The sequence below is a fragment of the Vanessa cardui genome, chromosome 7, assembly GCF_905220365.1.
Source record: "Vanessa cardui chromosome 7, ilVanCard2.1, whole genome shotgun sequence".
Lineage (NCBI taxonomy): Eukaryota > Metazoa > Arthropoda > Insecta > Lepidoptera > Nymphalidae > Vanessa > Vanessa cardui.
This window is the reverse complement of record NC_061129.1, coordinates 5,998,540-6,023,547: the sequence shown is the minus strand read 5'-3', so window position 1 is coordinate 6,023,547 and position 25,008 is coordinate 5,998,540. Positions and strand designations below refer to the sequence as shown.

Genomic DNA, 25,008 nt, shown 5'->3' with positions numbered 1-25,008 from the left:
GACTCAAAATACTTGCACTTATTATAATTAATCACTTATGTATTGTCATTGTTTTAATTAACTTTAATTAGTTACTATTGTTATAAGACAAAGGACACTTAAATGAAACAACAATATTTAAAAATCCAATTTACTTTTAGGCATTTCGCAAAATTACCCTTTACCTTGAAATCTTATTCTAAAATGTAAAAAAAAAAAACATTAAAAAAAACCACTTCAGTCTTTATGTTGAGACTGGAATGACAATAAAGAGTTTATAACATCAATCAACGTTAAGCTGATATTTATTTCTAATTGCGTATTAAAAAGGGCAAGTAATAACTATTAAACCTCTTTAAATAAACCAAACAATAAACGGAATTATTAATTAATCATAACATAAACAGATCAATTTATAATAAAAACATTTAAAAATAGTATTGGTCATTTTATTTACAAAAACATCAAATTGACCAAATCGTTTATAAGAAAAAACATATATATACACAATAATATTCAAATTTATTCAAGAACCAATACCGTGTCTTTGTAACCCGTTTAATGATTATTTAAGTACAAAGTTCATAAACAATTAAATGAATTGTGATTGTATTGTGTTATTGTAAATCGAAGCATAGTTACATACAAATAAATTTCATTATATTATCATTTATAAAACAAATTTCGTCTCTAAACTATGGCCAATAAGGGTCTATTTCGAGTATCAAGTAAATTATCTAAAATTTAGAGCAAATAGGATAGTATATGTAACCTACTTAATTCGGACTCGTTCAACGTAAATGAATAAATATTATCCATTATTCATCGTCGGAACGTATGGGTCGGAAGTAAATGGCGTATTATAGTGTTAAGAAAATAAATGTTGCAAGAAATGCATAGCAATATAAACATAATAATTACAAAATCGATTATCAAAATACAATCATAGTTACACAAACGATTTAAAAATCGAATTGCTTTGTTTTTTTTTATATACGCTTAATATGAAAATATAATTTTATTCTTAAGAAGTCGCCACACTTGACCGTATCGTACTATGACCGTGCTATGAACGCATCATAACGTGTCATACTTCCCAATAGAACGCATCAATAACGTATTGATAACGGTTTTAGTAATCATATCATCCGCGTATCATATCCTTATAGTTCCCACACTCTGTATTGTAGTAGTTCACCTGTTTTCGGATAAGAGACATGTCAAGACTTTATATCATACTCGATTTCAAGCCGTATGATCACCGTTTCGTCACCACCTGCGCGCAATGGTTTGGCAACATTGCGTACCACGCATTGGCTATTGGCACCCTAAAAGTATCATCGCCGACAATCGTTAACGTGCACGGCCCGCAACGGTGTTGGTCGGTGACGGAATGGTAGACCATAGTCACATACTTTTCAGTACAATTTTTTTTTCTGACGCTATTCTAGCGCGGAATACGAGACGGTGTAGTGTGGGGTAGTCCTAAGCGAATGTTTATGTAATTGTTTTTTTAATTTACTAGTGTTGGACAGAGTCCTTTAGCGAATGTTTATGTATTGTAGGGTCATTTTATTTTATTTTAATTTCCATAAAAGTCCAGATCAATGTGAACTACACATGTCAAAAACTGGATTCCCACGCACGGAGAACAAAACGTTATTTTGTTTTAAAAATTAATATCCACGAGAAATGATCAATCAAAATTTACCGAACAATTCTATTTAACTCGGGTGCACAAATTGTTATTTCTTTAAATTCAAGAATACATATCTAGGAACGCGGTAGCGTGTCAGCCAAGTTCAGGTAACAGAGCTGGCGAAATACATAATATATAAGCATATAGCCTTTCCAATCACAAGAGGTCAAAATCCAAATAAAAAAAAATATCGAATTGACGCGACACACTTTTTAATTTATCTTGAATACTCTACGATATTCATTATTTGCGTAAAAATTGTTTTTTGAAAGGCGACGAATCTGCCTAAGGAACTTTTGAGGTACAATTGAGTGGAAGTGAGTGAAATATGTAGTATATGGAATACTGTTGAATTATAAATTAATACATCATAAATCAAAGAGCTGTTAGTAATGTACAATATAGCTGAGCTACTAGCAAATTGCATGTAATACGTAAATGTAAGGCTTGTTTATCTTGGAAATGCTATATTTGAAACAATTTCAACCATAAAAACAATATTGTATACAGTAAAGAAAACATTGCATATTTTAACATATCATTTTATAAATAAACAATTTAATTGTTATTTTTTTCTTTTTATCAGATCTAGTACTAATACTGTCTTCTAGAAACATCTTTCAGATCTAAATTACAGAACATTCGGGTAATTAGTCAAACACAATATCATCAGTATTTATACTTGATGGCGTTAATGATCTATTTAGAAATTAACAAATTATACACAATTATATTGTTCAGGTACTTTCGCAATAACGATCACACTAAAATAGAACAATATATGTGATATCGAAGTGCCAACAAAAACTTTTTTAAAGTGAAACTTCTTTGAGTGCGCGTTCAAGTTAAAATTTGCTTGCAAATATAACGTTTTCGATGCAAAAAGGTTTCACATCTGAATTGCACACCATTATTTTTTTTTTATCATCTACTCAACAATATATTTTACAATACCTAATATATTAACAATATTTTTGTAAAATTTAATTTGAAATTAAATGAAATATTTTTCTAGGTTATAAATGATATTCAGATCGACACATCACAGTCTAATTGTTCCTTTCAATATTTTCTCGTACTCTTCAGAACCCAGCGGCAGGTACTTCCCCTGTTTCAGGTCCAAGTAGTAAAGTTTGTCATCTTTCACTAAGCTCGGATTGAAGCCTTCTTTTTGTAAATCGGTTTTCTTCATTTTAAACGTACCTGTTATAAACATATACTTCTTTCAAGTAATCTCTTACAAGTACGTCTTAAGTCATTTTAAGATATTTGTAGGCGGCCAGACAAATGAGCTACCTGATGGTAAGTGGTCACTACCGCCCATAGACAATGGCGATTAACTATTCCTTACATCGCTAATACGCCACGATATTGTGGTTTAAGATGTTAAGTCTCTTGTACCTGTTGTTCACAATGCCTCACTCACCCTTCGAAACCAAAACACTGACATCTGTTTTGCGAAAGAATATCTGATGAGTGGATGCGATGATACCTACCCTTACCCTTAGGGTTAGCACAAACTCCTATCACCAAGTAATTAATTTAAAGTTACCATTAGCTCGGAATGTTCGTAATACCACCGAGAATTACAGACACGAATTGTTATTAATTAAACTTTATATTTGAACAGATTGTTATTATTATTTTGAATGTTTTATAATAAGTCTTTATAACTAGTCTTTCCACCAATCCGCATTGGAACAGCGTGGTTGGAATATGTTCCAAACCTTCTCCTCAAAGGGAGAGGAGGCCTTTAGCCCAGCAGTGGGAATTTACAGGCTGTTGTTGTTATAATTAGTCTTCTCACAGGAATTTCTTCAAATTTTTCATTCAATTGTCTAATTACTAATACAAGATAATATGTTGTAGTTTAAGTGTACGGTTATCATATTAAATCTAAAAAACATGTGATTTATTTGTATATATCTGTATAAAGATAATAATTACCAGTCATGTCCATACTGGGCATGACCCTGAGGAAGACGGGGCGCGCGTAGGGCGGCAGGTCTCTCGCCAGGTCTTGCGCCAGGCGCGGCAGGTCCAAAGAGCCGTCGCCGTCCACGATGCCGCACATACCGGCCCGGCCCTCCGTGTCCGGCACCTGCCATACAAAACAACATTTTAATAACCTATATATACTATACCTGTTGACTATAATAAATAAATAAATAAATAAATAAATAAGAGACAACATCACATACATTACTCTGATCCCAATGTAAGTAGCTGAAGCACTTGTGTTATGGAAATCAGAAGTAACGACGGTAACACAAACACCCAGACCCAAGACAACATAGAAAACTAATGGTAATCTACATCGACTCGGCCGGGAATCGAACCCGGGACCTCAGAGTAGCGTACCCATGAAAACCAGTGTAGACACCACTCGCCCATGGAGGTCGTCAAACTATATATATATTATACCTGTTGACTTCCAAGCAGGATATATTAATTTAATAATTGTATTAACTTAAAAATTAACTAAAATGACTGTATTTTTTTAAATGTTGAAAAAGAGTAACTACTGAGTTTCTTGCCGGTTCTTCTCGGTAGAATCTACTTTCCGAACCGGTGGTAGCTTCACTTAATTGTTAAATGACGATTCAAAAGTGCTTGTAAAAGCCTACTTGAATAAAGTATACTTTGATTTAGATTTTTTTGATTTAAGCTATTTGACGGGTTTTTTTAATTCATTTTATAATATTTAGAAAGATTTTTTTATTTCTGGTACATATTTGCCGAAAATATCATATTAAAAATTGTATATTTAAATAGCCCGCGAAAACGCTACTTGGACAATATGTCGCTGCAATGAGGTCGGTAACGCCACTTGCCTGTATTTTAATCCGTGGTACATATAGTAGGCAAGCAAGTGCAGTAACAAGCAAGTGACTTAATCATAAGCCCGGCCAACGTCAGGAACGTGACAAACGTTTGAAGATTTACATTTTTATTTATGGATTTTTGAATAAATTAAGTATTATTTACAATTTTCTTTAATAAATAGCCATTTTAAACTTATAATATATGTTGATTACAATAATTGCCACTTTATTTTTCGCATTGACGAATAGCCTATTCAGGTGCAATTACTAGATATAAACTGGATAGTCGTCATTACATAAAGAAAACCCCAAAACCACTAAACCAAATTTGATGTAATTTGGTATGAAGCAAGATTGATCTACTACTTTCTTATGCCCTACATCTGATGAACAACCTCAAAAACGAGTGAAGACTAGTCCATAGTAATATTATAAATGCGAAACTACTGACCCCATTTAAATGAAATTTGGCTTAAATAGTCTAGAGCCTGAAAAAGGACATAGGCTACTTTTTAATTGAAAAAAAATGTTCTAAAAAGTTGAAAAGGGTGGTGTATGTAAGTATTGTTTATTTTTGATCTAGAAGCTTAAAACTTCTATTTTAGGCTATTGATCTACACTTATATCACAGAATATCATATCATGACACCCACTAAGGAGTGTTTTAATATTCTACGCGAGCAAAGCCTAGTACTTTATAAAAAGGGCATTTAAAGTAAATATGAATTACCATGACACCATAGACAACAGCGTCTCTATGGTCGGCTACTCTAGAAATGGCGGCTTCCACTTCGCTTGTGCTGACGTTCTCCCCGCGCCACCGGAACGTGTCTCCGGTGCGGTCGCGGAAGTACAAGTAGCCCAACTCATCCGCTACCAAGATGTCGCCTGAGAACAACAAGAAAAAATCTTATTTTTATATTTTAAATAGGTAGGCAGGCTAATGGACAACCTCTCAGTTTGACGACCTCCATGGTCGAGTGGTGTGTACACCGGTTTTCATGGGTACGCCACTCTGAGGTCCCGAGTTCGATTCCCGGCCGAGTCGATGTAGATTACCATTAGTTTTCTATGTTGTCTTGGGTCTGAGTGTTTATGGTACCGTCGTTACTTATGATTTCCATAACACAAGTGCTTCAGCTTACATTGGGATCAGAGTAATGTATGTGATGTTGTCTCTCATATTTATATTTATTCATATTCATATTTATATGACATGATCAGGAAAATATACTACATCTCAGAACGCGTCAACAACGAATGCGTGGCGAAGTTTTAATTTCGTTGATACCTATAGATCTGGCCCACTAACTTTTCATATCAGAATGGAACAATACTAAGTATCAGAACACAATCGTATCACCAAACAAATGTTAAAATGCATTAAGAATTTATTATACAACTTTTCATAATGCGTAATGTAAACAACATTGTAATTAATGTATTTCTAAGCTCCAATTATATTGATGCCAACAGAACCAAGCCTCTTTGTGGCTGACGGCCAACCAGTACGCATTTACAGGTAATTCAATTAATGTACTATTACATACTAAACGTATGTTAATTGCACTATAAGAGATTTTGTTTACGATGAATATAACCTAATAATAAAAAGCAGCTATAACATTTGGTGTTGCTGTCTTAAAATAATGTTTTGTAATCCTTAAAATTTTATAATGTCGCAATATTTATAGTGTTTTTATTATTAAATATATTCTGGAGGTAGTGTGAAAATGTGGGGAATAAATAGAGCGAGGATTTGTGTTACCACAGCACAAGTACATTACAAGATCTCTAGACAGGTTTCTAATGAAATCTAATCATACTAGAGTCACTCGTCTGAAGGACATAATATATAACCATCAACCGTACATTAAAAATGTACTGGACCTAAATTGTAGAGCGCAAATGAAGCTACAAAAGAGTATCTTATCGTTATTCTCGTATTCAAAACTGTGTGATGTCTTTTTTCACGATAGCGACGAACGCGCATACTTTATAACCCATCTTTCTCGATTCATCATAATAGTCCAGGAATTTTAGCACCAAAAATCGGTCCGCTCTGCATAAAATTCTTCTACGTGATTTTTCGATTGGATTATTTCGGAGAGCGCCCCCAAGTATAAAACCGAGTTTCTGTCGAACGAAACCGCGAGCGTTAGCCGCCATCTTGGAAAACGTTTTTTTGTTTATATCTTGGAAACGGTAAGTTTTACGTTAAAAAACGAAGAAATCTTTTTTGTATCCGACAAAATCACGTAGAAGGATAATGTTGTCTTAAGTCTACCCGTGACCACGAACACTACAAGTGCTCGAAACGTCGGGATGTTTAAAAATAATTAATATACGCGATTCATCCGTTATAATTAGTTTTATTTAAACACGTAGAAGAATTTTATGCAGAGCGGACCGATTTTTGGTGCTAAAATTTCTGGACTATAACGAGTGAAGTAGCAGTGGTTACCGGATATGAAGGCGGCGTCGCCGTGCGTGAACACGTCGCGCACGACCTTCTTGTCGGAGGCGGCCTTGTCCACGTAGCCCAGGTACTCGCGCGTCGGGTTGTCGGGCGAGATCTTGCCCACGAACACGCCCGGCTCGTCCGCTTGAGCGAACTGGTGGGTCATATTACATGTAAGAATAACACTTCATTTTGTCGTACATTACATACGTTCTACTATCAATCATTCAAAATTATCAAGAGTTTGATACGAATGGGACAGTGGTGCTATTACGGTTATAGCATGGCTATAACTTTTCTATCAAACTTTTGTTGTGGATTGATATCAAATCCATTAAAATCAAATAAAAAAAAAAGATGTAAATCAGTATTATGGACCTATTTACTAGGAGAATACTCCAAAATAATGATTTGTGTGAATTTTAATGGCATGGTTTACGGTCTTAATACAGAGTATTATAAAAAATAAGATGTAATACATTTATTGGATTAGCATCCCATATATAATCAAAATACCAAGTCTACCTAGTCATCAGGTATTCCTCTTAGTGAATTGATAAAACGTGATAAAAACACAATCATTTATATTTCAATAACTATATCGTTTGTTTCACGTACCTGACATAGTCCTCTCGAATCTCTAATGGGCTCTCCTGTTTCTTGGTCGACCTTAATAATAGCGATAGGATAAACTTTTGGAAAGATTCGCGACACGAAACCTATCGCGCCAGGAGTACCGTCAGTGTTGGCTGTAACAATAAACAATCATGAAATGCAACATATATTGAAGTATATAAATTATCCTAAGTATATAGTAATGAATGTATATTAAGTATAAATAAATTCGACTATATACACCACACTTTATATCAGTAAAATTGAACTCATATATAAATGCTTTTTCTGCTCGTATCAATATTCTTGTTGAAATAAACGCAATTTTATTAAGTAGGCTATTTATTAATAAAATAAATTCATATCGTAAGTCATAGACAGGAATTGACATAGAAACTAATATCACACATACTTTATATATTTAAAACTATCCAAGGGCATAAGCGATCTCGTATGTTTCCTCTCTATTTATACCTTTCTACCCAAATTTATTACACGTTACTTGTAGTATATCTGAAGGCTTTTTAGAAACTTGTTATGTTGAAAAAATCTACATTTATTCAGCTTATCTCGTCTAAACAGTAAAGGTTTGAACCTTATTTTACGTGCAGCACCTGTGCCAGAAGACACCAAGTGTTATGTGTCTTTTATTTATTCCACGCCACTAAAACTCATTTCAATTTACAATTTTTTTTTTTCAGTTTTATTAATTTTAATATATTGTTGGTACCATAACCTCCTCCGTACCAAGTTTTATATCTCATTGTTTAAAAAATAGCAGGGATAAAACTAATATATATACTAACTTTACCGATACGAAATCAGAAAAGCACGTAGTACATAATAATTATTTTCTTTGAAAATACACCAACAAATCTTATCACTCCCATGACTTGAATGAATTAAACCTAATTCAATAAAAATATAATAATTTATGTGCACATTAATAATAATTAACTAACATCGAAATACGTACAACGCACATACATATTTAAAATCAACCAATAGTAACGCATGTAATATAAATAGAACCGCGAAGACGATACAAAAATTACAATTACAGTAACGAGCTTCGTTAATCCGGTTATTCAAATATTGAGATGCTAGAATTATAATGCATTCTAATATATTATAATTTATACATAATCGCAAACGTTTGCCGCAAGTCGCCTGCGTGGACTTTGTACTATTCACATTCGCGGAGTAAATTTTGATAACAGACCCCAGTGTTAATACTTCAATGGAAAAACTCACTCACACAAGTAAAACATCAGTAACGACACTTAAACGTGTGTGTGTTTGTTGACGAATCGAATCGATCAAATAAATCGAATCATAGATAATGATTCACAATATTTATATTTATTTGCACAGATTATGCAAAGGTATAATGTCAAAAGACAGTTCGGTTGCAGATGAGCATAGATTAAATTATGGTGTAAATTATATATTAAGTTCAAACAAAAAAAATAATAGCGACAAAATGTATGCATTCGTTATAACAAGAGAATAGAAAGAACGGGAGAAAGTCTTTTGATCATATACTCAAATGATATTTAAGTGATCACTTAACTGACTTGGGTGAAAACAAAGTCTTCGAATAACACCATCTTGGAATCAAAAAGTAATATACGACATTTATAATACTTATTAAATCAAAACTGTAAGTCTTTTTTCAAATTTCACGAGTGATATTTGAAATAAATCCTCACAACTCTGACGCAATTCACTAGAAAATTATCAAAATGTACAAGTAAATTATTATTACCGATATTAGCATTTCCTTCCGTCGCGCCGTAGAACTCTGTGACGTACTTTATGTTGAATCGCGTTACGAATTCGGTCCATATCTGAAATACATTCAAAATAATGAATATTATTTGTATACATAGATAAATGTACACCTTCGTATATTTTAATTAAAAACAGCAATACTTGATATTACGTAAGTTAGAGTGATAAGTCAGAATATAAGGGTCAATATTCAATACAAAATTTCAATTATTGACCTGATGGGATGATAGACTTTAATTTTAGTCCTAATATTAGTACTACTGTTTAGAAGTAGAATAATGAATAAGTAAATACTTATACAAAAGGGCTTGAATAAAGCTCTACCTATATATTAATATAGCGTAGCATTATTATAGATGAAAACCCGACTTTGCTCGGTTTAAATAAATACAACTTATCTAATAGGCTAATTTTACTTTTCACCCGAAACCAAAACCCGTAAAAAATCATGCCCGCTTGTTAAACTTCATGTAGTTAATTTTTATAGACTAAAAAAACATTATTTATTTTTAACCAACTATAATTGAGGATAGGTCGATCGCTACGAATTTATAAATAAAGATTATATAATAATAAAGTTTTATATGACGCATGAAAAATGTAATAAATTTTTTCTTTTGTTTTGACTCTAATACAATTATGTTAAACATTAAGATAAAATGCAAACAAAGTTACGGACGCACCTACCCGTGAAGAATAATAAATGAATATATAAATGGTTACCGAATTTACTATCGGTCTTTCGAATAAAATATTTTACAATCTATGAATAATTTATTCCTCGCGATAAGTTGAATTATTTCATGTTTCAACAGACGTTTCGAGTTAGTATTAACCTTGCCTTTGAATATAGTATCAAAATATTAAATTAATTACCCGTGAACCATTTTTTGATCAAATAAAGATTTTAAATTTATAAAGTAAATACTCATTTTGAAAAAGATATTTTGTTGTTTTTTTTATTATAAGCATTATAAATTTAAAATTCAGAATAGCACATCGCTATAATATTTGGATTGACTCAGAAGCGCTGTCCACGTAAAATAATTACTTTTTATTACAAACAAACTTCACAAATATAATCAAGCTTGTTTTTTTTGTTATATTTACCCTTAGTAGTCTCACGCACACTAAGACACGTGACAGCGTCATTCACTCATACTAATACAAGCCGATACTATATTTATTTAACGTGGCAGGGCGCGCCTTCGAGAGTGAATTAATCTATACGAGGTGATATTAAGTAATTAGTGTCTTATATCTGTAAGGTTGTAGGAATACAAAGCTATTGGTCCCATTACTATAACCCGGTCTTGTTGAATTGCCATTCCATCAGAATATCAGTGTGAGGAAATAAAGGGTACTTATATTTACGCACATATTCAATGACTGGCATAACATATATTGGCATGTATTTTCTATAATTTAACATAATGTTTATATGCGAGACCATCTACATGGTGATTTGTTATATATATTTGTCATTTAATATTTTTAATTTCACTGCTTTCTCAGTAAAATAAAATAAAATTATCTCCTGCTTTGTCAAGACCATTTATGCCGAAGTTTTCCTGACCAATTTCAACAACGATGATCACTTATCTTCAGATATAATTGGTTAAGCTTATTCTTTGTGGATTGGCACATATAAATGTATATACAGTTGATTTCGTACGCTTCCTCATAGTTTTTCCTCAAGATATTATGACATATTACATTTTAAGAATCTTAATAACTACCTACCTAATATAAGTACGTTACGGTACGATACTCACATTTAAATACTAAAATAAAAAATAAAAATGATTATAAAATATTCTAGCTTATTTTATTTATGTTAAATATACAGCCATTGAAAAATAAGGAACTAGTTATTAAATATAATTATTGTATACGACAATGTCTTTAACAAAAACAACTTTAAATTAAAATTGTACACTCTATTATAAAACAATTTTATTAATATATTATAACATTATATCGATATAACGTAAACATCGAATCGTATTTAATGCAATTAAGCTTAATCGATGCGAAGATTTATGAGTGAGTGAGTGAGTGAGTATAATGTTTTTTTTTTTTACCTGCGGCCTTAGCCCGTTGCCATATATGACGCGGACGTTGTGTTGCTTGTCGGCGGGGGAGGGGGGCGTCGCTAGTACGTAGCGACACATCTCACCGATGTAATGAGCGGCCTATGGGCAAAAAGAAATGTTTACATAACTAATTTAGCACTTCAATTTAACATAGCAAATATCTTGTTTCCTTTTGAGAATAACCAGGTAAGACCACGTGTATTATGCCTTTTTGAATACTCTACTGAGTAAGCCACGTGCTATGTCCAAAAGTCATTTGCGCTAGGTAACACAATGTTACTTGATTGTAAATCTTACGCACAATTAGATATAGAGTTTCCTGATTCAAAAGCTATATAAATACTCATAACAATGACAGACCCAAAATAAAGAAAAAAAAAATCCCGTGAAACATCTTCTTAGTAGACCAATCGCTACAGAGTAATAGATCGAATATTAAGTATATAGTGTTTTAAAAACAAAACTATTATATGTTTTTACGTGCCTTAAATTATACGTAAAGTTTTCCCCAGCTAATCTTAAAGTAACGCATCCATTGCATTATAAATTGTTCTTCACACAACACTTGAAGGTTTTCCTGGCCGCCAAGCATCGGATTAATTATGAACACATAATCTTTTATCATTTTAAGAGAACAGTTATTAATGATTCATTAAAATCATAATCATGAGATCTTGTTTTATTTATTTATTTTTGAATATTGGACAACATCACATACATTACTCTGATCTTAATGTAAGTAGCTAAAGCACTTGTTTTATGGAAAATAAAGTAATAAATATAAGTAACGCCGGTACCACATACACTCAGACCCAAAACAACATAGAATACTAATGAACTACTACGTCGACTCGGCCGGGAATCGAACCCTCGAAAGGACCTCGGAGTGGCGTACCCATGAAAACTCGACCACAGAGGTCGTCAAAAGAATTATATGATTATCACTTAGGTTCGACAAATTCATTAACCAGTACAAAATCAAATTGTTCAAATATTATTTATCCATCTTAATCAGTCTTTATTGAAAAAATAATTGTATTAAAAATAAAAATTGTGACAATAAATAATTTATAATCTATAATATTGAGTTGAGTACTCCGAAGCACAACGTTGAAATGTACTTTAGACTTTCTGACCTTGTTACACTCACAGCATTAACTTATTCACATTATGTAGCAATTTGTCTTTTTTTGTGCACGTTTTTTCATAGAAACATAAATATTTGATCAATATATCATTATTTTATAATATATTATGTTTCATTAAAATTTTAAGTAAGTAACAATCAGATATTATATTAACAGACTAGGGAAATTATAAACACAATACAATACGAGAAAGTCATAAATTAAAAAAAAAAATATTATATAGGTGGACGAGCAAATAGGCTACATGATAATAAGTGGTCACCATCATCATTGTGCCACAAACCTTGTAAACTAAGAATGTATGCCCATCGTGCTTTACTTACTGCTTGGATTCACAGCGGAACACAGCAATACTGAGTTTTGCTGTTTGGCGGTTGAATATCTGATGAGTGGGAGGTACCTACCCGTTTCCAATTTTAAAGAAAGGTTGTATTTTTTAACGATATGCATTAAACTACTTATAAAAAGGTAATTACACAGTTTACTTACAAAATAATCAAAAATACATTGTAAATAGCTTCGTCAAGTTTTATCTATTTCATTTTGTCAGTCTTATCGTTAGTTTAAATAGTATTCAAATTAATTTTGTGAATTCTGTCAGTACTGATAATAATGTACACATGCGTCGCGAAATTCAACATCTAACCAGGAACTGTAGATATGAAACTTAGAACGACCAATCACAAATACGTACGAATATAATAATTATTAAAAGTCACCCTTTTACTTTCTATTGCTCATTGTAGCTATGATGATTTCCGGCGGTTCTTTGGTAGTTTTTTAATTACATATAATTTAAGTGTTAAATGATAAATATTATGTAATTGGATTCAAACTCGTAAATATGTAGTTCCAAGTACCAACATGTCCACAGCAATAATAAAAACTAAATAATATAATAATCATCATAAATAAGAAAGTAGTATTCTATAGTGTACCAAGAATAATACAAAACTTACCGTTGCCTTGTATTTAGCACAGTCTGGGAAATATTGCGAAGCGGAGAACTTGGACTTGAGCACAACCGTGCATCCGAATACTAATGCTTGTCCCACACTAACGACACCGCCGGCAGTATGATAGAGTGGTAGCGGGCAATATACAATATCAGATGAATTAAGCCTCATATTGTGAAGACCACAAGCCATAAACACAAATCTGTAAAAAAAAAGAAATTGTTCCATATATTCCTAATTTAAAAAACCGCTCGAATTAACATAAAAAAACAAGTAAATAATTATTGAAATAACGTTGAATAAGAGTGCAGGCAGTTGTACATATTAAAAAGGTAATAATATAAGCGGCATGACATTTAATACATAAGGTTATGGTCTATATTTAAATACAAATAAACTGATGATACATAATACGATCAAAAACGTAATATCATTGCATGTTAAAGTTTAAGTTACACCTGTGTATGCTGTTAAATTTCCACTGTTTGTAAGTTATATAAAAGAAAATGATCCGAGGATTATATATATTAAAATATGTATCCAGGCTGTTTCAAATAACAAAAACATGTTTATTATTGTATATTGTAAATTAACATTATAAAAAAATAATAATCCCGCTGAGTTTTCGCCGGTTCTTCTCAGGTCTGAGGTTATTATATTCCGAACCGGTGGTAGATTTTCGACTATAAACAAGAAAGTGTAAACACTTCAATTTTGAATACAGGTTTTTGACTTTGACTTTGACATTGTATATAGTTAATGGTACCACTTCTTGGTAGACAAGTTCGAGCTCATCTGTATAGGTACCACCAACTTTCTAAATATTCTACCACTAAAGAGCAAGTGGCCAAACTTCTTAGTCTCCAAGGTTTATAGCGCATTATCGATGTAAGGAATGCTTATTATTCCTTCGAACGCCAATGTGTATGTGTCTGATAGTATACCTTACATATTATAACTTTAAAAAATGCGGTAATTTATGCAAATATTTTAATTTACATACAGAGTTAATTTTAATAGCTCTTCAAAGTCGTGCAGAAGTCACTTTATCTAGAATTAACTCTTTTTGTGAATATCGCTTAATTAGAAAACGTTTAAAATACGTATATATAATACGGTATTTATTTTGATAAGGATCAATTATGTGTGACAAATAAATCGAACTAATATTATCGTTTATTTATTCTACATTTTTACTTTAAAATTTTTCTTATCTGTGCAACAAAATATTCACTTTATGACAGATGAAACTAGAATATGCGAAGATATAAAATGTTGATTATCGATTCAATTATAGCACTATATCGATATAGTAGGATCAATTATCGATTTTGAAGGTTGAATAAAAAAAATATTTATTGACAGTTTCTATGATTTGTTTTTTTAATCTATTTTAATATTATAAATGTGAAAGTAACTCTGTCTGTCAGTTTGTCGCTCTTTCACTACCGAACCAATGAAGCAAATTTGACAAAATTTGGTATGAAGCAAAGTAGATCTTAGAAGTATGGACATAGGCAACTTTTTTGCTTAACAGGTGTGATTGACACCTTAAAAACGAGAGCGAAGTCGCAGGCAACAACTAGTAATATTATAAGGGCAAAGGTTTGTGTTTGAAGTTCACGCTCGATAGAATTTTGATACAAAGGGACACACGGTACTTTTATTTATTAATAAGAAAATAATTATCTACCATGATTATATTAAGTCCGAGCTAGGCGACTATAACAGCTAACATAAAAAGGTACGTAGATTGAAAAATAAATATGTGTGAAAATAAAAGAAAATCGGTTTTAAAATACAAACAATAGACCCTGAATAATAATTAACCAATTAAAATACACCTAATTATTCTTCATATATAATCCCTGAGAAAATACATTATTTTAAAAGACCTCGGTCGGTAACTCTAATGAATAAATATATAAGTGTCGCAGTTTTACCAAAGAACTTATGTATAGTAACGTTCAACTACAAAGAAAGATGTCTTCTTGATTTTGTTTTCAAATGACACAGATTTTCGAAAGCTCTTAGAACTTCGAAGTATATACTACGTAGAGAGTAAGAAATATTACGACGTTGCTTATAGGCAGTATACACACTCATAAACGTAGTTATTCTTGAGTGAAATCGAATGCAGAAAATTACGTTTTACGGTTGTATCATATTTTCTGGTTTGAATTCAAAAGTATAACGTCTTTGTAAAGTTATGAGACAAAGATTGCGTGTTATAAATAACTTAATAAAGATTATTTAAAAAAAAAACAAGCGCGTTCACCTTTGCCTCTACTATTAACCTCACTCACCGCGTACAGATTAAAAATATATAGTTACGAAATAAGACACGATTAAAAAAAACTATTAATCTATTAATACATACTTAATAAGGGCCTAATGATATTAATAAAATTTGGTCTTAGCTAAGAGAATAAGTGTTATTAGAATAATACCGGCTGGTCAAGAGAAAGTAAGTATTGTGATAGTGAAAGTTAACTGAGACCGCACAGAGTACTGTGTAAGTAAGGATCATGTAAGAAATTCATTTTGTATGAATATTATAAGTACTTGAACTTTGGTATTGGACATCGTGCAAGTAACCCATTTGATGTGACGTTTATTTGAATGAAAACATATGTATGTCGTAACACATGTATAAAATATATTAATATTTGTAAACGGTAGCGAACTTATACCAAGTCAATGAAGACGTGGTTATTTGTAAAACCAAAGTAAAATTGTATTTGCATAAAAATACTACAGAGTCCTAAGATTAGACACTATGTTGCAAAAAAAATCACGCAGACACATTCAAATAAATTATAGACAAGATACAACAAGGAAAACGTCGCGCGTCGGTCGAATGTAAGTTATATAATGTGAAAAATTTGCTTATATATTTTAGGAAACTTTTATTTTTAAATTTTTAATAAAATGAGGTTTTATTATAAGGAAAATAACAATTCATAATCAATTATCGTTAAACGCTGCGCAATATAATAAAAATTACCTATACAATTACAATTAAGATAGCGGAATATTTTTCCAATCGTATTCTAGTTTAAGTACATATATATAAAATTCTTATATATAATTGTAACTCGCTCCGATTCAGTGCACCCCTGCCATACTATTGGATATCCATTGATCATTTTAAACTATAAACTACAAGCATACAGACATCATACAATGATATACATAGGTAAGTAAATGTTCGCTTAAATAAATACATATAAATGGAATTTAACAGCAAGTACACATTTTACTTCTGGACAAAGACCTCCCACCTTGAAGATAGTTATAAAACTTTCAAAAAAGATTTTGAATTATAATGAGCTACTATATAAATATATGTGTGTATATTACAAACTAAAAATCAGCATCGTCTGCATTATCAGAATTGGATAATTCTTAAGACTTACCTTGAATTAGAAATAACAGCCGCCTTCGGAAGACCGGTTGTACCAGATGTGTAAATGTACAAGAGCTTTCCCTGAAACCCGTCGGCGTCGGCGAGGGTCCAGGAAGCTGGTGGGGTGCTCTCTAACAGTGAAGTCAAATCACTTATACCATCACCGCTTGCATTTTTCTCTGCCTTGGTCGTATTCAAGGGTCGATGAGAAAATTTAAATAATTTCAATGCAGGATCCAGCTGACTCGATATATCTTGCATAGCTGCAACAAACACACGTCCTTATAACATTTATCTGTTATTAAATCGATACACTTCATGTAAACGGGGTCCTACCTGATTGATATTCATCGGAAAATATAAGGACATCGCATTTAGCAACGTTGATCGAGTGTAATAGCGCGTTGCCTCGTTGGTTGGTGTTAATGAGTGGCGTAATGCCGCCGAGTCTGGCGTTGCCTAGCCAAAGTGCCGGCATTTGAGGCGAATTGTTGACAAGCAGACCGACGATGCTACCTTTCTTTACACCGTGCTTCTTCAGAACAGCAGTGACTCGTAAACTATAATCTTCGACCTTTTGAAAATAATAAAAAATATACATAATTATGGTAATAAAAAGTACACTTAAGTATTACAATAACATTGTTTAAGAGGCTATTATCACTTTTGTTATGTATTCATCAAATTGCAGTAACAACAGGAAATATTGTCAACACTGGACATATTCTGATAACTTAAATATTAATATCAAAAGACTTATATAATTAACTATTTTCATGTGTAAATAATAAATTTCACTTCTTTCTTACAATACTATATAATGTATAATTTTAGTATTGATAGTTGCTCACCTCATTCTTTCTTAAAACGAATTTTGATCAATATGAGTTACTAATGGAATGTGCTGATTATAATTTTTTAATTGTATGCATAAACACACACCATATATAATACTATTAAACCCTAAACCCTGATAAAAGCTACTGTTATACAGCTAAAATTGTTCCTAATTGTTAGCATTCTAGTTTGAGTCGCACAGGATTGGACATACAATTTTATGAGTATATATAAGAATTTCCTACCAATACACATTTACCATATTAGTATCATCAAAATATTTTTTATTTTTTTATAAATTGGCATAGTTATCAATTCAAATCCTAAGTTAGAGGCATAGAAGTTGAATAAGTTCTAGCACATTGAAGCGAAAACAAAATTAAAATATAAAAAGATTATGAATCAATATAAGATTTAACAGATATATCAAATAAGAAAGTTTCTTGTCAAACGAAACTTATTTTACTAATTAAGATAAAATATTTTGTCGTTTGTAAAAAGTATGAATTTTAATTTCTTTCAACTTTTTAGTAAAAATTGTATGTGTCAAACTTATATTAATTAAGTTAATTAAGATTATAATTCACCAAGTTAATTTACAAGAAATATATGTTATATGTCATTTTATACTAAATATACTGAATAATTCTATGACATTAATATAAATTAATGATGACAAATATGTCATTAGTTACGAACATTTTTTTTATTATAAAGTTTTATTGGCATGGAGTAAATAAATACACAATCTTGTCACAGAATTAGCTACAAAGATATATAGTTACCAATGTGACCTTTTGTGCTTTGTATTATTTATTTTTAGCATGTGTAACTAAACATACAAAAACAGTTGATTAAACATTATGTTGATAAGTAAGTAGTTTTAAACATACCTCTTTGAAGGTCCAAACTTCATCTTGGAATAAGAAACATGGTTTGTCCGGGTTCCTTTGGACTGTGTCATGAAATATATCAGGTAATGTCCAATTTTTTTTTGAAAGCGTTCTTGTAATCCATAGTATCTTGAGGTAACACCATAATGCTCTAAAAGTATGAAAATATATTCCTAATAATAAATTTCTAAATTATTAAATACAGAATGTTCATGTTAAAATTCAAATCGAAATTCTAAAATAGAGCTATCAGAGCATACTTTAGGTATATTATTTTTACTATGAGAAATATAGCATTCAATACCAGTTCTTCTGACTTTTTTATTTTGTTTTATTTTTTTTATATCATTGAGCAAATGAATAGTAATAATGATTTAGTAATCACCATTAAAAAAAAAATTAACTTAAATGTTCGTTAAAATTTAAAACATGACATATTTAAAAAAAAAAATATGATGCATTAAATGACATTACTATTTATTAATTGTAGCTACATTCTTTAAGACCAATAGTATATAATAATAGTTCTCTACTACAATGACATTGTTAAAATTTATACCTAATAAACTAGTTAAGTAAGAATGGAATAGTTATTGTACAACTTTACCTGAGGTCTCTGGGTGCAGTTTTGATTGCTACATAGCACCATTTCGTGTGGAATAAAAATAAATAAATACCACCAAGAGTTAATGATACCACAATGGTTTGCAAGAGGCCAAGGTACAACCAAACAGCGTATACCGCTGCGACTACGCCGACTGCCGCGATCATCCTGACTGATTTACGCCACGACACGCGACCGACTGACAAGCGAAAACGTCGATGACCCAACGTGATTACTGCAAACTACTTTTACTGATTTATAAAAATATTCGTACTTTAAACTATTTATGAATTTTTTTCGTGTTCTATGCTATTTGAACCAATGTAATTCATCTGTTTATTTACAAAGAAGATACATTAAACGTTTAAATAAAAACAAAACATTTAAATTTATTTAACGTATATTATTTGTACAGAAATATACATAGCACTAAGGAAACCTTAATGACAACTTCTTCTAATGTTTTCTTTGCAAAAAAATCTATGAATGTGTTTATAACGCAAAATATCATCAATGCTTTGATTTAATTGAAGAAATATGAATAATTGGATATTGGGAGATATTGGTGAATTAGTTTTGACATATTATATTGTCAATGTCAATGTCAAAAAAAAGGAAGGAAATATCAATGTCAAATATGACAAACTAGAGTTTCGACTCGAAAAAATAAATGTTATTTAATAAAACGATAACGTTTATTTATATTATAATACTTATAATATTGAAATCGGTAATTATATGTCAAGAATCTTGTATTTATCCTTACTGAACTACAGCTTAATTTTAGTTACAGTAACATTAGGTTATAACTGATATGTTTCCGTCTTTATTAGAGAATATTGTATTGTTGTAATAAGGGATATTATGTCTACCATATGCCACGATTATTTTCATGTTTATTATAAGATTTTATAAATATTATGTATTTATAAGCAGAGTACCTACTATGTTTATATTTTATTAATGATTAAACGAACTTACCTGTAAGTGAAGTTCTATCATAATTATACGAAGTGCTTCGTCCGAAGAGATTAGTAATGTGTGAGTATTATTGAACAAAATGTAGTAACGCATAGGTGACACCACTTCATCACTATAGTTTAGAAAAAACAAATAGCCACTATTAAAATGGCAACACTAAAAACAAAAAAAAAATAGACAAGGTATGTTCCTACCCCACCCAAGTCAGCCCACCTGCTATGAATTTACTCCACAGCCCCTCAATTAGTTTAAAGATTATTGGATATTTCCTCCATCAATCATTGCGGGCTGCTTAGGGAGGGTGGGTGTTACTAATCTCTTCGGACGAAGCACTTCGTATAATTATGATAGAACTTCACTTACAGGTAAGTTCGTTTAATCATTAATTATACTCGTGCTTCGTCCTCGAGATTAGTAATGTGTGAGTATTATTGAACAAAATGTAGATGTTGAGAGTGAGTGGAGGGAATATCGTAAATAATAAAGATAATGGTATAGATCACCAATCTTTATTTATCATAAAGAAAAAATAATACATACAACTTTGTAATTTTTGATTAATTTACATAGCATACTTAATCAAAGAGAACATACTGTTCGCGCTAGTGCCATGTTATCTTCATTATGAATAACAGGTCTGTTATAAAAACGGGCAAAGGTAGTGGAATTGCCGCTCCATCCGGCAGTTTGCCTAATAACATCTAGATTGACTCCTAGGTTATGGGCAATGGATGTCGAAGCATGCCTAGTGCTGTGGGAAGAAAATACAGAGACGTCAATTCCACTAGCTTTTAAAGCAGACTTAATCCAGCGACTAAGGGTTTGAGTTGAAACGCCTGTATGGGGCTTATGAACTCTAATAAAAAGTTGTGAAGATTGACACAGGTCTTTAGTTTTATTTACATATGCCATAAGGGTCTTTGCAGGACATATCTCTGGGCGTTCGCCAAAGAAAGGTAAATAAAGGATCGGATGCTTTGCACCTACTTTGGATGATTTAATTAGTTCCGTGATCCTAATAATTATTTGATCTTTTAAGATAATGATTTGATCGGTTTTAATTTTGGATAGCGTTTGCACCCTGTGAGCAGTAACAAGAGCAAGCAGGGTAATACATTTTTTTGAAAGTTGGTCAAGTGTTAAGCTTTCATTAGGAAATAGGGTAGCTAGATGGTTTATAACCAAGCTTGCATCCCATGTAGCGCTATACCGTGGTAGCGGTGGTCTTAGCTTGTACACGCCTTTACAAAATCTCGCAAGTCTATCATCATCGGATATATTACCAACAATTAAGGAAAGCGCAGCTCTATGGCTATTAATTGTCCCATATTGACCGCCATCGTTAAATATTTTTGTAAGGAATTCTATGACCATCGGGATTGATGGCGCATACATGTTAATTGAGTTATTAGAACAAAAATTATACCATCGTTTAAGGCAGACATCATACTGCTTTACAGTGTTTTCCGACAAGGAAGCCAGAACGATGTCTAATGCGGATTCTGGGATGCATCGCTGTTACAGCGCCGTGCGGATAACATTCCGACCGCCAGGGTAGTGTGTGCTTGAATGTTCTGGCTAGAATTTGGAATTATGACATCATTAGCTCTTAGCTTTATTACATCTGAAGAGAGAAGTCGCGTAAATAGAGGGTACCAGGGTTGTGTAGGCCAATCAGGCACCACGACAATTCCTTTAGCTTTATCTGATATTATTTTTCTTAGTGTTTTAAGTATAACTGCTACTGGTGGAGAAGCATAAAAAAAATATTTGGACCAGTCTAACGTGAAAGCGTCAAATGCATAGGCTTCAGGGTCTCTGTGCCAAGAGGCATAAATATTACATTTCTTATTAATTCGACTGGCAAATAAATCAATTTCGGGGACTTGAAAATGATCTACTACTTTTTGAAAACCTGAGGCAGATAACTCCCATTCAATATCAGGGTGCGTTCTTCTGGATTCCTTATCAGCAACTACATTATCTGATGATCTTATATATGACGCTACAATAAATATTTTGCGAGTTTCACACCACTGCCATATATCTTTTGTGACCCTATTCAGGTGGGAATATTGGACACCACCCATGCGATTTATATAACTAACGGCAGTGGTATTGTCAATACGCATTAAAATTTGACAGTTAAAATATTTTTTGCAAATATTTTTAGAGCGAAATAGGCAGCTAGAAGTTCTAGTTCGTTAAAATGCAATTGTAATTCACTTTTTGACCAACGACCACCGGCTTTTTGCCCATCACATGCCGCATCCCACCCAGACGTTGAGGCGTCAGAGAATATCTCCAAGACATAGTTATCGTTCCTAATTCTATGTACAGAATCATTGATAACATCAAGCCACCAGTTTATATCGGGCAACAATGATGGTGGTATTAGCATGTATTTATTGTAATCCTCATTGCCTCGTAAATTTAGAAACTTAACGCGTTCTTTTCTTCGTTGACAATAAACCCTAAAGCCTGTAATAACATTTGAGTGATATCAATGTTTTGTATGCACTCTTGATAGGAATAACCCGCTAAAAATAAATCATCTAGATATATAGATGATATAAAACCACATGACCGTAACAAGCTTATGATAGGTTTCATCAGTTTTGTAAAAATGAACGGGGCCGTACAGATACCGACGGGCAGAACGTTAAATTCGTACAATTGACCATCTATTAATAAAGCGGAGATACTTTCGTGAAATTGGATGTACACTAACGAGAAAGTATGCATCTTTCAAGTCCAAAGTCGCAATATAAGACTCATTGGAAATGAGTTTTAGGACAGTACGAATGTCCTCCAATTTAAAGTGTTCCGTATTAATAAATTTATTTAATTTTTTTTTTTTTTTTAATTTAGGATAAATCTCATTTTGCCATTCGGTTTCGGTACCAAGAATACACGTGATAGAAACTGGTCAGAGCAAGGTTCACACTGGGATATTGCTCCATTAGATAAAAGTATACGTAAGGTATCAACCAAGTGGGTTCTTTCAGATTTTGTGAAAGTGTTTGGCTTTGGTAAACAAGGTTGATGGACTGGTTGGTTAAACTTTATTTGGTAACCATTTATCCATGATAAGATAGACTGATCACGTGTTATTAAGGACCATTGTTTCCAAAAATGTTTAAGTCTGCCAGCGTAACGTACCGGATCTACGGGCGGCGGGTCTGCTTGAATCGCTGCGCGTAGTTTTGCGACAAGGGCGCGCGATGCTGCACGTTGTGCGTGGCAGGCGGCTGGTAGCGCGGCGAAGGACCCGTCGGTTGCCTGCGAGGCGGGGTCCTCGCCTTCCAGTTTAAATGTTTGGTAGAAGCCGCAGGTTTCGGTTTCTTCGGTGCATCCTGTTTAAGATCCGAAATAGATTTTGAAACAGCCTTTGCTGTTTTTAGAGTCTCGGCCAAGTCATTTCCGAATAGGTATTTGTCAATTTTTGTTATTGACAACTGTTCCTTGAGTTCTTTTTTAACAGAATAAAGTGCAAAGTTCCGCCTTGCTTCAGATTCAGTATGTTGGATGTCGCAGAAAATTCTACCAACATCCATAAGGTCTTTTATCAACTCGTTATTTTTATCTTTAGCACCCAGCTGATTAGAAATAATAATGCCTAAAGATGAAATGGCTGCCGCCATTTGCTTTTGTCTTGCTTCGATGGCCCTATCCCTTTTCACCACCTGTTCGGATAGGGCCGCCTTAATTTCAGCATTTAGCTGTGGAGCCGCTATATTTTTACAGTTTTGAGGTACTAAATTCTTCATAAGAAGATTTTTCCGAACCTCTCTGCTTAACCCAGACGTAGCAATGTGAGCAAATCTAGACGCTACGTCTTTGTTAATATCTGGGCCGTATTCAATTGTTACGGACGGATCCGCTCCCAATATGTCTAGTAATTCGGTGTTAACATCGTCGCTTGGTTCTTCATGCGAACATGAAGGCCGTGTATCATCTTGTGAAATATCGTTTATCTCAATGAGCGGTATTTCGTTATTTTGGGCCATAGACGGTTCTACGTCGATCGTTTCGACCCTTGGAACAGTATTTGCAATTGTTTCCTGCCCTGAAACAAGATGATGTGCTTAATGTAATGTCATAAAAACATTATATTATACTGTTGGTTCTTTTTTTTGGAGGGTATGTACACATTTGCAACAAAATGTTCGCACAGAATACTGACGCAATTTGAGGTTTTGCTTGTATACGATTCAAGTGCGGCGAGATAGTCCCTCAGACTACTCTGATGCATAATTACAAGTTTGGAGTTTATCTCCATTATAATTTAAATGCGATGAGTTAGTCCCTCAGACTACTCTGATGCATATTAACAAACTTAGCTCTTACAGCCATTACGATACAAATGCGACGAGCTAGTCCTGCAGACTACTCTGGTGCATATTTACAAACTTAGTTCTTACGGCCGTTACAATTAAAATGCGACGAGCTAGTCCCGCAGACTACTCTGATGCATATTTATTCGCTTAACGCTAACGGCCGTTACAATGCAAATGCGATGAGCTAGTCCCGCAGACTACTCTGATGCATTTTTATAAAATTGGCGTTTACGCAGGCAATTATGGTACTTTCCCCGATTACGTTAAAAAATAGTTCAAAATATGGCAAATTACTTACATTCTGGGTTTGGCGAGGGTACTCGTGATGAACAAGAAGATGGGCACGACGATGACGATGACGATGACGAACT

General features: G+C 32.6%; 1 protein-coding gene across 1 annotated transcript; it reads right to left on the bottom strand.

The window, feature by feature from the left end:
- Positions 1 to 116: 116 nt before the first annotated feature.
- On the bottom strand, positions 117 to 19,887 carry LOC124530932 (long-chain fatty acid transport protein 4-like). The gene is made up of 12 exons (XM_047105304.1): positions 19,320 to 19,887; positions 18,713 to 18,863; positions 17,319 to 17,556; positions 16,993 to 17,245; positions 13,577 to 13,775; positions 11,458 to 11,568; positions 9,348 to 9,429; positions 7,583 to 7,713; positions 6,968 to 7,118; positions 5,234 to 5,391; positions 3,626 to 3,779; positions 117 to 2,881 (listed from the first exon to the last, which is right to left on the bottom strand). The coding sequence occupies exons 1-12, from the start codon at positions 19,481 to 19,483 to the stop codon at positions 2,721 to 2,723; spliced, it is 1,953 nt and encodes a 650-aa protein (XP_046961260.1). The 5' UTR covers positions 19,484 to 19,887; the 3' UTR covers positions 117 to 2,720.
- Between the last annotated feature and the right edge of the window lie 5,121 nt (positions 19,888 to 25,008).

Coding starts and splice junctions, on each gene's coding strand:
- LOC124530932 (XM_047105304.1), bottom strand. CDS start 19,483: ATGATCGCGGCAGTCGGCGTAGTCGCAGCGGTATACGCTGTTTGGTTG. Junction 13,776..16,992: donor GCTGTTATTTCTAATTCAAG/GTAAGTCTTAAG, acceptor TTTTTTTTACAG/ATTTGTGTTTATGGCTTGTG. Junction 7,714..9,347: donor GGAAGGAAATGCTAATATCG/GTAATAATAATT, acceptor TTATTGTTACAG/CCAACACTGACGGTACTCCT.